The sequence below is a fragment of the Vanessa cardui genome, chromosome 29 (assembly GCF_905220365.1).
Source record: "Vanessa cardui chromosome 29, ilVanCard2.1, whole genome shotgun sequence".
Lineage (NCBI taxonomy): Eukaryota > Metazoa > Arthropoda > Insecta > Lepidoptera > Nymphalidae > Vanessa > Vanessa cardui.
The window spans coordinates 2369131-2386937 of NC_061151.1; the positions used below are offsets into that span (position 1 = coordinate 2369131).

At 32.3% G+C, this 17807-nt stretch overlaps 1 protein-coding gene across 4 annotated transcripts in view; it reads right to left on the minus strand.

Moving 5' to 3' along the window:
- Positions 1 to 17807, minus strand: part of LOC124541916 (protein diaphanous) — a 67078-nt gene that overhangs the window by 45423 nt on the left and 3848 nt on the right. Inside the window, exons 1-2 of one of the 4 annotated variants that reach the window (XM_047119845.1) lie at positions 16822 to 16951; positions 10896 to 11088 (exon numbers count right to left, since the gene is read on the minus strand). The exons of 1 other annotated variant lie outside the window; for it this stretch is intronic. In XM_047119845.1, the coding sequence (XP_046975801.1) occupies positions 10896 to 10952 (57 nt within the window). In that variant the 5' untranslated portion in view covers positions 10953 to 11088; positions 16822 to 16951. Of the gene's footprint in view, positions 1 to 10895; positions 11104 to 16715; positions 16952 to 17807 lie in introns of those variants that run through there. 2 more of the 4 variants (XM_047119842.1, XM_047119843.1) reach the window with 2 other exon arrangements.

The following is a 17807-nucleotide window of genomic DNA, read 5'->3' on the forward strand; positions in this document are numbered from 1 at the left end:
ATAGAATGATAACTTGGTTCAAAATAGTGTAACATCTTTGGGCTACGTCTAGTTTTATATCAACGTGAAACCTTTTTAATGGCGTAATTGGTCATTACAAATTAAAATTAGATATGATATCTTCTGCTGAATTGTCAAAATATGTCTGCCAGTGTCATGTAATCTCGATCGGTAAAGTAGATTATCTCTCATACTGAGCACACGAAAATAGATCTTAAGGCGACGAACCTTTTCTTACCCCGACTGTACTAATTAGTCTTAATTGGAATAATGTAATCGACGGTTAAAGACTCCTTCTGGATGTATTTTAATAAGTAGAGATACATACAGTTGTGTTACAATACATTTACAATTATTGTACATAGAAATAACATAGATCACTTTGATAGAATCAGTGATAATCATTGTATGAAGACGTAAGGATAAACTTATAACGCCAAGTATCCCACTTCGTATATATCAATAAATCCTTCTTGGGGCAAGGTCTATAATAAAATATAGCAGATATTTTTAACTTTGACGATTCATAATTAAAACTATTTGTTAATAAATTCAAATCATTAAAAAAAAAGCATTAATAGTTAATGCATTTTGACAATATAAGATTATATCGATGACAAAAATGCGTGGAGCTACCGACTCCGCAAAGTCAACCAATCCTTCTTCAAGGCAAGGTCTTCGTTTCGATGGTAATATTCCACCGATAAATTTAACTTTGCCGATTCATAAATTCAAACGATTTGTTCTTTAATTCTTTAATTGATTGTTTAATTCATCTAATTCTGGTAGACAAAGGTCTAAGGTTATACAGCCTAAGAATTGATTTCGATTTAAATTAAAAACTATTTATTTTTAAACTTTTTTTTTAATCAAATAATTTAATTTATAGTGTCAATACATAGGTGATCTAACCTACACAATAAATACCCAATCGACCTCGTCTCGCTATTGACCATGCGCATGAGTAAGCAGACGTTACGGCGGTTACGTCATCATGAGCATTTTTTTTTAATCTATACATATAATAAAATTGGAGCGTCTGTTTGTAATATTAAAATAACCGCTTTTTACTTAATGCATATGTATACACGGTACATATAAATAAATACTGGACAACATCACATACATTACTCTGATCCCAAGGTAAATAGCTAAAGCACTTGTGTTATGGAAAATCAGAAGTAACGACGGTACCACAAACACCCAGACCCAAGTCAACATAGAAAACTATTGTTTTTTTCTACACCGGTCGGAATCGAACCCGGGCTTCGGAATAGCATACCCATGAAAACTGGTACACAATACTCGACCACGAAGGTCGCCAAATATAGCAAAATAAAATGATTTTTAATTTTTGGTCTGTCTGTTTGTTCCGGCAAATATCTGAAACGGCTAGACTGGTTTTGACGGTACTGTCATGCAGCTGAAGTAATACGGAGTAACTGAGGATACAATAATAACTTTTTTGTTAAATTCTAACATGTACGAAGACGCGGGCACAGCTAACATATAAATAAGTCCAACGTCATATGTTCGTGAGATATTTAAATAAGCATTACGTCATTTCCTATGTTATCTTATCGTCTTCAAAAATTGGATAATCTCTATCTAATGCAGATTCTCAACAGCGTTATAATTAGTCAAGTCTTCACCAACAACAACAACAGCCTGTAAATTCCCACTGCTGGGCTAAGGGCCTCCTCTCCCTTAGAGGAGAAGGTTTGGAACATATTCCAACAAGCTGTTCCAATGCGGGTTGGTGGAATACACATGTGGCAGAATTTCTATGAAATTTGTCACATGCAGGTTTACTCACGATGTTTTCCTTCACCGCCGAGTACGAGATGAATTATAAAGACAAATTACGCACATGAATCAGCGGTGATTGCCTGGGTTTGAACCCGCAATCATCGGTTAAGATGCACGCGTTCTAACCACTGGGCCATCTCGAGTCTTCACCAGATGAACTTAAAAAAGATACGAAAAGAATCTGTAAAAGGTCCTATGTATATACACATATGTATATACACATAGAACCTTTTCGTTGTCGTTATATTCTTCACAAATTCCAGAACGAATACCATAGATTATTGAAGCTCTCAGTCATAATATGTCGTCGATTCGATGTCAAATTATGTTTATGGCTTTCCTATAGATCGATATTCATATTATAAATGTGAAAGTAACTCTGTCTGTCTGTCTGTCTGTCGATCTTTCACGACCAAACCGTTAAGCCATCATCCTTCATCCATCAGCCACTTGTCAGCTAAGATGACGATTCAAAGATGACTTTAGGACTTTTTTATACTCAGAATATTGATTTTGATTTGATGGTCACACGAATCTCAGGAGTCGAGATGGCCCAGTGGTTAGAACGCGTGCACCTTAAACGATGATTGCGGATTCGAATCCAAGCAAGAACCGCTGATACATGTGCTTAATTTGTCTTTATAATTCATCTCGTGCTCAGCGGTGAAGGAAAACATCGTGAAGAAACCTGCATGTGTCTAATTTCATCCAAATTCTGCTACATGTGCATTCCACCAACCCGCATTGGAACAGCGTGGTGGAATATGTTCCGAACCCTCTCCATAATGGAAGAGGAGGCCTAATCCTAGCAGTGGGAAATTTACAGGCTGTACTTTACTTTACGAATCTCACATCTAATCTACATATATTAATATTATATATGTGAAAGTAACTCTGTCTGTCGCTCTTTCACGACCAAACTGAACCGAATTTGATGAAATTTGGTAAGAAGCAAACTTTAACTCCAAAAAAGGACATAGGCTACTTTTTTGGCTGACAGAAGACAACCAACACTCTGAAACGCGGGGGAATCCGCGCGGAACTACTAATTGGAATATAATTGCAAATTTTTCATGCCTAAAGAAATTAGGGAGTATTAGTAATTATCTAAAATGCAACAGCTGATATGTGCGGTGAACAATACGAAACCAGATCACAGGAACAATTATCGAAGATAGATAGCTGACCTTACGAATGATGTAGGAATGTCGTTTGCCCTACAAAGTGACTGACCTTTGAAATGAGACAAGCTTTAGGCGACGACTGCGCTCGTGTATATAACAAAACTTGCTCTAATATAAGACAATTACAATTAGGGTTTAATTATGTAACTCCGACGACCTCCGTGGTCGAGTAGTGTGATTGTGTTCTCATGGATACGCAACTCCGAGTTTCCGGGTTCGATTCCCGGCCGAGCTGACATAGAAAAACATCAAAAACACATAGAAAACTATTGAAGTTTACCGTCGTTACTTCTGATTTTCCATTACACAAGTGCTTTAGCTACTTACATTTAGGGTCATAGTAATGTATGTGATGTTGTCAAATATTTATATTTATTTACTCAATAATAGGAAAAGTAAAAGAATAGACTAGAAGTATTATGCGAGCATGGGGCAGGTTTTTATCTGACAGGTGTAGGTTTTCTCACAATGTCAATACCGAACACATGATTAATTATAAGCACATTAAAATGCAGTGATGTTCGTCCGGGTTGGGCCCCATTTTTGATGTTTCATATTGTTATGAATCATATTTCCCAACAAACTGGATTTCCTTCGAACAATATATGATTAAAAAAAAATCCCAAGCAACACTAAATAAAATTTAAAAAATATATATACCAGAAGGATGTTTGCACAGTCAGAGTAAGAAAACCTTCGTCAGTTTTCAAATTTATTCTTTATCAAGTCTTTAACTCTTAGACCATTTGAATCTAAACATCAAGTCATTGCGACGCAATATGTCATTCTCGATCGGTAAAGCAAAATTGCTCATACTGAACACACGAAAATAGATCATAAGGTGACGAACCTTTTCTTACCCCGACTGTACATAAACTTCAGAAAATACTACCATACCGTTTCATCATGAAATCTATACTAAAATCCCATTAAGCCCAGCTAGATTACATAAGTTAATTTTTTTTTACTGCATTTCTCCAAACAAATATATTGTATTCAAGTAAACTTTACATCAAATCATTTTTGTCATTAGCCGTCGTTTCTGAAAGCAGCCTCCAGCGAGAAGAAACAGCAAGAAAATTACATAGTTACTCATTTCAACCACAAATATTTGTGTTAAATAGTAGTGTTCACAATTATTATTGCTCAATCAATTTAAAGGCAATGTGGCAGGCACCCTGGAGTCCTAACCCAACAAAGCCACTGGACATATCGGAAAATTATTCAGAAAATAATAAAGTACAATACTCAAGCTTAAATTCCTTTATTCAATATAGAAGCAGTACACTAACTTATTGATGGTCAAATAAACACTACCACCGGTTCGGTAAAAGGAACACCCTGACCTGAGAAGAACCGGCGAAAGAAACTCAGCGGTTTATTGCAAAGCCATCAGCTTGCTATTAATAAAAATGCACTAATCATTTGACCTTCAAATCGCAATGATATCATCTAGCTTATACAAAATAATTTTCATTATCGCGTAGGTGGTATAGGATGAAACATGTATGTAATACCTAAGCCCAGGTGACTTACCAGTTCAACACTTAAATCACAATTAATGATAAGGTGCTTAAGTATATACATATAATTAAGGAAACAGGCATGTATTATATGAAAATCTACGTAAGCATCAACAAATATTGGAGCATATTTATAGATTTTCAAAACACAATCGGTATATTCACAAATTATTAATTAAAAGTTGGAAACAAATTCGTATACGGCATGAAAAACAAACTGCAGGCGTTTACATTACACATTTTAAATAATAAATAAATAAAAACAAAACACTACACTCCTGCATTAATGTTTCCTTAAAAATAATAACAAAAAGAAGAAAGAATAAAAATCGTAATAAATTACTCAAAATTAAAAGAAAAAAATTGAAATTAAAATATATGTATATATTATATATCTTGACACTGATTGAGTAAATACTGTCTACAGTCTCAATCATGGCTATATATATCAATGTCATTGTCATTGTGGTATAGGTTGGCGGACGAGCATATGGGCCATCTGATGGTAAGTGGCCACCATTACGCTGTAAGAAATATTAACTATTCCTTAAATCGTCAATGCGCCACTAACCTTGGTAGCCAAGATATTATGACCCTTGTGCCTGTAGTTACAATGGCTCACTCACCCTTCAAACCGGAACACAAAAGTACTGTTGTTTGGCGGTAGAATAACTGATGAGTGGGTGGTAACTACCCAGGCGGGCTTGCACAAAGCCCTATCACCAAGTTGGTGGAGTAAAGTCCAAGCTTTCGAAAAATAGACAAGGTTTTAGCCCAACGGTGAGAAAATTACAGGCTACTTTTAGCTAGATTGGTTTGAACATATTTATGGCTTCAATTTTTTGAATCATTTTCCCCCTCTTAATAGTAAACAATGCAAGATTACGGCAACACAGAGAGTATTGTCAGCGTCATTATGATCTCGAATTGACGGTTTGAAGGGCAGCAAAGTTTTTATCGAAACTTTGAGGCAGTGGCGGATTTACCAATAGGCTAAATAGGTTCGAGCCTAGGGCAGCCGATTTAGAGTTGCGGCAAATTTAGCCCCAATTTGTTATTATCTTACAGAAATTTAAAAAAAAACTTATAATTATATATACACACATTACGTCCGTAATACGTCACTACATAGCGGGTTGGAAAACTAATCTAGTAACTGACTGAAATATCACCTAGTTTATAATCACACTAATAACGGGAAAAAACCGATGTAATGAGGACGATAGAACACAAATCATAAATGTTGCAGAAAAAGTAGGGGCGGCAAAAATTGAATAGCCTGCTAGCGGCAGATTTATAAATCCGCCATTGCTTTGAGGTAACATTAAATAAAATATGTGTAATTAATTGGAATGCAACACTTGCATTCACAAATATACATATACTAATATATTATAAATGCGACAGTAACTTTGTGTGTTCACTCTCCTCGATAAAACCGCTAAACCGATTTAGATTACATTTTTGTACGAAGATAGATTGAGTCTCGGGATTTAATAATGTATTGAAATAATTTCGTTTTCCGTCTTGCATTTTTTTTTTATAAAACAAAAGAAAAACATAGATTTTAATCGATACTTTCTTTTTTAAATAAATTTTTGAAGTTGCATTTTTGACAAATTTTCAAAAAAACGTGATAATTCAAAAATGGTTTACTTTTGGATTATGCATATGGGGGTTAAAATTATTGCAAATAGTCACCCCTATCACCTCCTAACGGATATACGTCGAGTTATCAATAACCCTGTATATTAGAAATACGACAGTAACTTTTTGTGTTATATGTTCTCGATGAAACCGCTAAACCGATTTGGATAACATTTTTGTATGAAGATAGTTTGAGTCTCGGGACTGACAAAGGCTACTTTTCTATGGATCCTTTAGGGGCATATAGGTATATTTTATAAATTTAAAGGTAAAGTTTGTTTGCAGTTTACAATAAGTAAAACTAGCAAACGACATTCGGAAGAAGCAAATGTAATTAAATGTATTTATAATCCTAATCAGATATAAAATCAAGGGTCACGTTAGTTAAATATATATGTATGTAATATATCCTTCCTGGAATTTAACTAATATTAACTCCACGCTTTTTTAACCGACTTCAAAAAAAGGAGGAGGTTCTCAATTCGTCGGGGCCTTTTTTTTATTTTTTTTTATTTTTTATGTATGTTACCGAATTACTCGAAGATGGCTGGGCCGATTTTGACAATTCTTTTTTTGTTTGAAAGGGCATGTTTTACAGGTGGTCCCATTGTCAGGAGATCAGGATCTGATGATGGGATCCTGGAGAAATCGAGGGAACTCCTCAAATTTTATAGGCACACCTATAGTGATTTTGGTTTTATTCAAAGTGCCTTGGTCATATGCTCACGAAAAGTGACATTTGATGAAGTGGAACTGATGATGAAGACCACAACTGCTAGTCAGAACATATTAGTAAGTAACTATTTTACGGGTTTAGTTCTATTTCTTTAAGATAGTCGTCAAGCAATTGATGTTAGTAAACATGCCTATGATGAAGTCTAGCTGATGGTGGACTACCAGGAGAATTCCTCAATGATTAACGGCATTGCATCAGGAAAAATGGTATTGTCTAATTGGCGATGAGCAGTTAACATTAGGCTATTGTAACTTAGGTAACGCTTAATTTGAGTTGCAGTCCACATCGTATTGAAACGGCGTTGAGTTATGTTAGAGTCGAAATCCGAAATGTACTGAGTATAATAAAGTGAATGACAAACACTACCAATTGTAATTATAAATAACAAAACAACACTGAAAAGCATTAAATAAATTTTTATAAATAAAAAAAAACCGCCTTCAAAAATGAACTAAAAAGAAAAAAATAATCAGTTACATCTATATCCAATTTATGATTTTTTAATCACCTTTTGAAGTCGGTGCCAACAAAGTAAATAAATTCCTATATTGAAATCATTTAATATGTATCGATAGTAGGGTTTGTCTAATGGTGTCATCTATACAATAAATAGATTTAATTTTTGTATGTATGTATTATGTACCTATATTAGCAATGTTGGCACCGACTTTGAGAGGTGATTAAAAAATCATAAATTGGATATGGATGTAACTGATTATTTTTTTCTTTTTAGTTCATTTTTGAAGGCGGTTTTTTTTTATTTATAAAAATTTATTATCAAGTATATAATCACGTATTGTATAATATGCCTTCTTTACCAGTGTATTTTTTCCAAATGATTTTAATTTATGAAACGGCAAAGTACATATAATTTTAAATATACTTGCGCTTGTGTTACCCCCTACCCTTTAATACAGAAGCGATAACTAGCTATAAAACATCATACAACAACAAAAACCACTTAGAAAAACAAAAACATATAGTTCTAAAATATATACTATCAACTACAAAGTAAAAGATGGCGTGCTTTATATCACCATTTTTATTTTATTTTTAACTAGATAATTCAAAGAGCTGGATTCCATCACTGAAATCAGGATTAAGTAAAAGCAAATCCCGCGTGGAAGTTATCAATATAGCAACTGACTTTTATGCAAACCTATACAGTCATGGAAACTCAAAACAAGAACTAACTACATGCAGTCAAATAACCACAACACAGTCTAACGTTAAATTGTTTGATGGTCTTGAAATCCTTAATAACATAAGAAAGTTAAAACTAGATAAAGCACCTGGCCCGGATGGCATCAGAAACGAGTATATAAAACATGCTAAAGAACTACTGCTCAATCCACTGAAACATCTATTTAATAAAATCCTCACTGAAGAACAAGTACCAGAAAGTTGGACAAAGTCTGAAATTATTCTGCTTTACAAAAAGGGAGACCCAACGGACATTGGAAACTACAGACCAATAAGCCTCATGTCATGTATATACAAACTGTTTGCTTCGTGTCTATTAAAGAGAATATCCCCAGCCATTGATAGTCACCAACCTTACGAACAAGCTGGCTTCAGATCAGGATTTAGTACAGTTGATCACATCCATGTAATAGAACAGATAATAGAAAAATATCTAGAGTTTCGCAGACCGCTATATTTAGCCTTCATAGATTACAAGAAGGCTTTTGATTCTATTTCTCATAACAGTATCTGGGAGGCTCTAACCTGTCAAAATGTAGATGTCAAATACATAAATATCCTGAAAAACATTTACAGTAAAAGTACAAGTAAAGTGAGACTTGAAAAAACAGGCAAATGCATTAACATCAACAGAGGGGTTAGACAAGGTGACCCATTATCACCTAAACTGTTTATAGCGGTACTACAAAATATAATGAAAGATCTACCTTGGTCAACACAAGGAATTAATGTTGATGGTCGGTTCTTGAGTCATTTAAGATTTGCAGATGATATCGTCTTGTTATCAGAAAATCCTGAAAAATTAAGTGTTATGATAAATGATCTACAGATGGCAAGCAATCGTATCGGTCTAGAAATGAACCTCAGCAAAACAAAAATCATGACCAATGACAAAATGATACCTATCTTAACAAACAATGAGCCACTTGAATATGTACAGGAATATATTTATCTAGGGAAGCAATTATCATTTAATGTGAAAAGAAATGTGGAAGAAATAAATAGAAGAATAGCCTCAACCTGGAAGAAGTTTTGGGCTCACAAAGAGATTTTGAAATCCAAGCTCCCAATGAAATTAAAGAAAATTGTTTTAGATTCAGCGATACTACCATGTCTAATCTACGGTTGCCAAACATGGTCATTCGACACAAAATGTGAGACAAAAATTCAAGCCACACAAAGAGCAATGGAGAGAAGCTGTCTAGGAATCACCTTAAGAGACAGAGTGAAAGCAGTAGACATTCGCAACAAAACTGAAGTAACTGATGCCTTACTCTTTGCTAAAACACTAAAATGGAAGTGGGCTGGCCATCTAGCAAGATACACCGATAAAAGATGGACATTTACAATAACAAAATGGAAAGGACCAAAAGGAAGAAGAAGCAGAGGACAACCATACATAAGGTGGCAAGACGAATTAGTGTCGGTTGCAGGCAGAAACTGGATTGAGACAGCAAAAGACAGAAACGTGTGGCATTCTTTGGAGGAGGCTTATACCCGAAAGGGGTCCATACATTGAAAAAAAAATATATATAAATATACAACTAACTAATTAATTTCTAACGACTGATTTTAATATTTAAATAATTGACATTAATAATACTTACAAAAGCATGGGAAATGGACATTTATTTTATTTTTTTTAATATTTAATGATTTATTTTTAGCAATAGTTGAATTTAATGTTTAATAATTAAATTTCAATATTTTATAATGATTTTTTAATGTTCATTAATTAATTTTTTATAATGTTTATCAATCAATTATTATTTTTTTTGTTTTTATTTTTTTTGAATAGATGGTAGTTTTTTATTAAATTGAATGGGAGATCATGAAAATCAAATGTCTAATTTATACGCTTTAATTATTACTGTAATGTATTTAAAGTTGATTTTATCACTAAAGATCTATTTGTTAATTTCCGTTATTATTATTATTATTTGTAATGTATGGAATAAATAAAGCTATATTATTATTATTATTATTATTATTAGCACGCTACACACTTCGTAATTACTATTTTAGCTTATATATATTTTAGTAGGTGTCGCTGCGGTTTCTCTTGCATTTTAGGGGGTTGATTTCAAGTGCAAGTCCGTCTGGGTAGGTACCACCCACTCATCAGTTATTCTACCGCCAAACAACAGGCACAAGGGACATAACATCTTAGTTGCCAAGGTTGGTGGCACATTGACGATGTAAGGAATAGTTAATATTTCTTACAGCGTCATTGCCTATGGGTGATAGTGACCACTTACCATCAGGTAGCCCATATGCTCGCCTGCCAATTTATAAATTAAATAAAAAAAATGCAAAAAAAAATATCCTTCCTTGGACTTTTAGTTTACTTAAAATCAAATTTCACTAAATCGTTTCGTTGGTTTGGTAGTAAAAGAGCGACAGACATTATATTTTACTAGCTGTCGTACGCTGCCTTTTTTCTCGGTCGCATTTTAGAGAGTTTGCTTTCACGTTTGTTAGTCAAAAAAGATGTCCTAGGTCTTCTAGCTTGCTTAACACCAAATTTAACCAACTTCGGTTAATTGGTTAGGCGATAAGAGCGACACACAGACAGAGTTATTTTCACATTTATATTATTAGTATAGATTATATCAACCAAATTAACTTTGGACTGCACCCGTTACAAATTATTTTTTTAATGAATAGGGGAAATGAACCGCTTTGGATCAGCATGACGCCAAAAATTTCGAACCGTTTGGTCATATTATGTCGGGTTATTTGCCCAGCAGTGGGAACATTACTAGCTTATTACTTTAATTTATCACTACTTACTCCACTACGGCGTTTCCATGTCTCCCTGCGTTTCAATCTCGGCACACTGTTATACATTTCGACGGAAAATCAAACTTCACTTGTTCAATTAATCAACATCTGTTCACTTCACTTGATCAGTTACTAAATCATTATCACTTCACTTTTGTGAGTAACCAGTTATCTAATCAGATTTAGTTTATAAATAAATTTACTTCCGAAAAAAAGACCATTGTTTAATTTATAATAATATATAAATAACAATATTAGGAAACATATATAATATCTTAATCGTATCTTTAGATAGTATGTCGTTCTTTAATTATTTCTTAAATATGTATGTATGTGTAATATATTCTTCACCTTTTATATATTTAGGTAATTAATTAAAGCTGTGCTCTATCGGAGTCTAGAATTTAACTCGCCCAAACTTCGACAAGATTCAGTGTGAGATATAAAGTATTTTATCCTAAGATCAATACTAAACAATCAGTATCAATCGATCCTACTTAGCAAAAAAACATGTATCGTAGACGTACTATTTATATATAAAAATAATATTTCCCCAGAAATTAACGATTGATTTATGTCATTAATGTATATGAGAAAAAGCAGAGGCCCTAGAATTGATCCTTGTATGCCACATGCGATCGAAACATTATACTTTGGATTATTCATTTTTACTATCTGTGTGCGATTTGTCAGACAAGATGCAATACTTTCATAAGGTCCTATTAAAAAAGTATACAAAATTTTAAATGTGCATTATTTGTCGTAGCTTCATTTAATTAATTTAACTCTGGGTAGATACCAACAATTAATCAATTCAAGCCAGGGTCGAGGGTTTTAGAGTCAGTGAGTCAGTGTAACTACAGACTAGGAATTTAGCATCCTAGTTTCCAAGGGTCGTGGTATATCGACCATGTACAGGGTTGTTAATATTTCTTACAGTGGTGCCTAAGTAATGCCTAAAGCGCGGTGCTGACCACTTAGCATAATTGGACAGTCTCCATAATAAATTGAAAACCACTTACAATAGTTCTTGTAGTGACAGATATCTATGGCCTATGTACCAAAATATAAACCATTTAATCAACCTTCTTAAAATAAACAATAAGAAAGATATACTACATATCTATATATAACAAAATATACATACAGATATGCAACGCTTTATCCGAACGATAACATTTATATTATCAAAAATATAAAGACACTTATTATCTTGTATCAAATATATAACATACTTGCATTCTTTTAAATGACTCAGAGTTTTTTTAGAATGAGCTATAACTTCGATTCTAATTTATCATCCAATTTGACATATAAGAAATATTTATATATTACCAAAGAGTCATTCTACTAACTGATAATGGTAATGATACGGTCCTAGCATCTAAATTTCTCTCCCTAGTTGGGCTAAGACCTCTCCTCACCCTTTGAGAAGTTTTGGAGCATTCTACAATGCCCAAGTTGGGTTAAGACCTCCTCTCCTTTTAAGGGGACTACAGGAGCTAATTGCCCTTGAGAATCACGCGCACACACTTACACTAACGACAAAAACGGCATGTCCCCGCGCGCACTACGCTTAGCGAGGCGGCGAGGTTACGCCTGAATATTCCAATAGATGGCGCCGAACCGCCGCGCGCCGCGCCGAGCGAAAGCGAAGCGAAGTCAATTCTATCAATTCTATCAATCATAGATTTCATAAAAATAGACAGGACAATAGAATTATTTTAATTTCTTTGTGTCATTTAAAAAATTATGATAAAATTAAACTGAATTAATTAAAATTAAATTATTATTATTTTATGTACAAAAAATAGTTAATTTAAACATTTTTTTCTTTAATTTTTACTGTATCAATTCAATTAGTTGTAATACTAAATATTAAATCGTACCTATTTTTAAATTTTGTAAGTTTGTTGAGCGATTTATTAAATAAAATTGGAACTGTTCGTAATTTGTACACTGACAAAAAGCGTAGAGTTTGTTCGTTTTACTAACATCGGTACACAAAGAAAAAAAATTAAGATAAAAAAGTCAGCATCGAAAAGTTACTATAAAAATAATATCGTCAAGTCGGTTTAGTAGAATTATTGGTTAACTCGGTCAATCACAGTGGGTTTAGTCATAAATCTCATAAAAATAGTTTAGATATTAGAATTATTTGTATTGTTTTTGACTGATATTTGAAATAAAACTGATTCAATCAAATTCAAATATTTTTATTTATTCTTGGTTTAACAAAAAAACAAATAAATTTCGTTTCAATTTTTTTATTAAAATATTTTTTTTAATTATTCGTTCGTGGTCGTTCGTTATTAAAATATCTTGGATACTTGCAATCAATATTTCACCCCCTTTCACTGAAGCTACGAGCTAAAATTTTTTAATTGATACTATTTCCAATCTATAAAAAATATTGAATTACGTATATGACACTTCTAAATATTTTAGTTCTTTGGTTCACAACAATTACATATTTCAAGATGGCCCAGTGGGTAGAACGCGCGCATCTTATTGCGGGTTCAAACCCAGGCAAGCACCACTAAATATTCAAGTGATGTGCTAATTTGTATTTTTTTTTTTTTTATTATTAAATTTCATCCATACATAACTATATTTCCTATTATAAACAAAATTGATAAAATTAAACTCTAACGTAATAGAAATAGCTTCCGTGTTATTTTTTTTCGATTTTCTTAATTCTGAAAAAATAAATGCATAGTTGTTAGGAATTAAATTTTAATAATTATAAAATATATATATTTTTTTAAATATAGTCCTTTAAAAATAATAAAATTTTAGTTCAGAGTGCGGGGATCGAACCCGAACCATCTTCTTGGACTTGCTTGCATTGACCAAATACTCCATGGTGACTGTAAGAAATCTGCCGAAAAATCTGATTCTATGCGAACTAATTGCATTGTTTTTAATAAATGTTTCCAATAATCAATATTCATAATATATATATATTTGATTACTAATTAAATACTCTTACCTTTTCATATTATCTTTCATATGTTCGGCTTTTTAATTTATATGAACGTTTTTTAGTTTTCTTCACAGATTGTACTTTATTTCCCATGTTTACAAAATTAAACTTTATAAAAAATAACTTAACAAAAAATAAATGGCTAACTACAACTAGACTATTTTAACTTAATATATTTATTTACATAAAAGAATAATATTCGACAATTAATTTACAATTAAAATTACACAAAAATAAAATCTACGAGATTTTATTCGCAACGATGCGGTGTAAAGAGCGACACGTCTGTATAGCAACAGGCCTCGGCCGGCAGTGTCTGTACGAGGCGCTCACGCACACATGCTTACGCATTTTGGTCGAAAATAAGAAAATCTGATTTAAAAAAAATCTATTGATTTTACTAAATAATTAAGATAATAAATTTTTCGTATATTGTTTGTAGAATAATCTGACAAAAGACCAAAATTATTGAAGGTATATAAGTGTAGTTAAAAAACAAAAAAAGACTTTTTTAGAGGTAACTTTGCGATTTTTTTCTATCGTACCAAATTAATTACATCATGTTTTCAACACAATTAATAACTAGCATCTATCCTGAAGATTAACATATATTTTTTTCATTTGGTTTATTGCATTGGATTATATACTTTTTGGCATTTTAAAACTTGCATTTAGCTCATGTAGTCCCCTTAAGGAGAAGGTTTGGAGCATTTGACAATGCTGCTCCAATGAAGGTTGTTTGGAAACTCTTTCCAGTGCCTCGTTTGGTCTATTGGCTGACATAAAGCCACAGATCTTATAGTTATGGGTACCGAACTAAATACTCCGATAAAAGTAACGTATTTCACTGATTCTCAATAATAGCCCGGAAATTGAAATTCATTGATTTTCTTAGGTTCCTCTAAGATCAGAGTATTTTCTTTTCTGAACGGATTGTGTAGTGTTTAATTTAACAATCTAAAAGTGTAAGGCAAACGGTCCACGTGATGTCAAGTGGTCATAGACAACCACCATAAAAACTAAGATGTTATGTCTTGTGCCTGTAGTTACCCTGGCTTACTCAACCTTCAAACCGGAACACAACAACACTGAGTACTATTTGACGATAGAATATCTGATGAATTTGGTACCTACCTACCTATATATACCTACTTGGTATCAACAAAAACTCTTGCAGTATATGTTCAGCATAGCTGGCTCCTTTGAGCTGGATGCCGTTAGCTGTCAAATCGACATCATCATCATCACTCTCTAAATATGTCGTCTCGTATTTATAGTAAGTGAATATTTACAAATATGTCAGTTTGTTTGTATGTATGTATTACGCAATCCTGTCATTGTTTATTAAACAATTATCATCTGAGGATGACTTATCAGATCTAACTTCAGCTTTAGTTTGAGATATTTATATGTACACTAGAGAAACGACCCGGCTTTCCGCGGTTACAATTTAATAATAAACATAATTAGATTACAATATTCCATGTTACTTCTATGTATGGGCGATCCCACTTTTGAGATAAAAGGATCTAAGCTTATCTCAAATTCAAGTAGATTATTTTGTTAATGAAATTTTTTATTATTCACAATTATATTCAACAAAAAAGTGTCAAATGTTCTCTTCTTTATTTTCCGTTGCCATAGTTACATAATTAAAGTAAGTTTGTGACTATGGCCAGTTATATTGATGAATTTGAAACTTATTAGTGTATATATTACATAGTATTAAATAAATACATCATAGTATAATATCTTGGCTAATTAACCTCACATATGGTTTACCCACCATTAGCCATGTAAGAACGAAAAGAGGTTATTGAATAAAAGCAGACTTGGTTGGTTATATTTGGTCTACCTTTATAGTTTTCTCTTTCAGTGAAAACCTCATCAAAATCCGTTGCGTAATTAAAAGGAGATACAGACTGAGGCTAACATCGATTTAGTTTTATATTGTTAACCACACATATAATTATACTATCATTATTTAAAATTACATCGTATGAAACAAAGTCGCTTACTATCTATCCCTATGTATGCTTAGATCTTTAAAACTACACAACCGATTTTGATGCGGTTTCTTTTAATAGACAGACAGATAGAAGAGGAAGGTTTATATGTATAATACATGCACAACATAAAGTAGAACTGTCAGTTTTAGACGTGCGAAGCCGGGGCGTACATATATACTTAAAAATTCCTCTGTGTGCATTGTGTATTACACTGAACTGCTCTTACAGGCTGTTCTTGCCTGTAGTTAGTGTTGCTTAATTTTAAAAGAGAAAGCAAACCTAAGTTACTTAAACAAACTATAACTCTTCGTAAAATAGATATAATTAAAAAAAAGTGTAATATCAATGTTATTTAGGTTAAGTGATATCAAATCCACCATACCATTTTATTTAATTAATTCTAATCCTCTTACGTTACTTAAGCTACGTCTAAATATGACGCCATTTTTAAAATAAGAACAATTGTTAAAAACGATTTTTAGTAATACCGGAGTTTATGTATATAACGAATTAATAGAAGAATATTTTATATTTCGAATTTCGAACAATGGCTGATCACTGACAGATATATATAAAAACACAATGACAGTAACTAACTCTTGATGAATGTTTTTTTTTAAATATATAAGTAATATAGTCAAAATATTCAATCAAATCTCTCTAAACGCGTAAAAATATATATTAATATAGTTTTTAATACGCAATTAAAACTTTTCTACTGTATAATGATTTTATAATTTTTTTTCTTTATTTATATGTATACGAATTGACATTATACTTATAAAAAACGATATACTATCTAAAAATAGCATTTTTAAATTCCACGGTTTATACCCCGATAACATTTTTCATTTATATATAACGCACGCACACAGTTACAATGTTCACGCACACATCAATGCATTTCATAAATCGAATTGACATTATTTAAACCACAAACACTATTCAATCACAACATTCCAATTTCAAATCGTAATCGATTTTTAACGACACACAAAACCCGGTAATAATTCTTTAAAATATCACAACTTTAAAAAAAAACGTTATGGTACGTGTACACGCAGCGATATACACCTGAAAACTGACTGAATTCACAGATAACAAAGATATCGTATGTACACAAAGCGTTTATTGGCATTACGAATAATTTACAAGGACAGTAACCGAGTACGTTTGAAAAAAAAACTGCATTCGAATTTCAAAAATATTTTGTGATAGGATTTTGGTCTTTTGCAATTTGAATTTAACGTAAAATTTAAAAAAATATAAGCTAGCCGGTATATTTTCCATTACTGAAGTAAGGCCTCATTTCATTTTTTTTTTTTATTATTAGGATATAATATACATGACACGTGCGGGAATCTTCACGATGTTTTCATTCACAACCAAACACGAGAGAAATTATGTAAATATTAAACTCAGGTGGCACTGAATTTCACGAGTTAAATTCAGTGCGGCCTGAGTTTGAATCCACAATCCTGTATTAAGATTCAAGTATTCTCATAACATAAAATAATTAATATGCACAGTAAAAAATAATTAATTTTGTATTATGTATATCATGTCGTTACACCTATAAAGATGTATCACCTCGAATGTTACTCATATTAAATATTTTATTATTTTAAGTGTTTAGTGATAAGTCGATGGTGCAACTTTTTGCAATAAGTAAATAAATAATAATTTAAACAAGGCTTCGAATAATTCATTAAAAAAAAAACAATTTCTCATATCAATGATGGTGAGTTGACCCAGTGGTTAAAACACTAATCTTAACCGACTATGGGTTCAAACACGCGTATGTATGATCATGGGCTTAATTTGTACAAATAATTCATATTCGGCTTAAAAAGATAACATAGTTAGGAAACTGACACATCGGAAATTACTTGTCACCAACTCGCGCTATAGCGTTGTGGTTCAAAT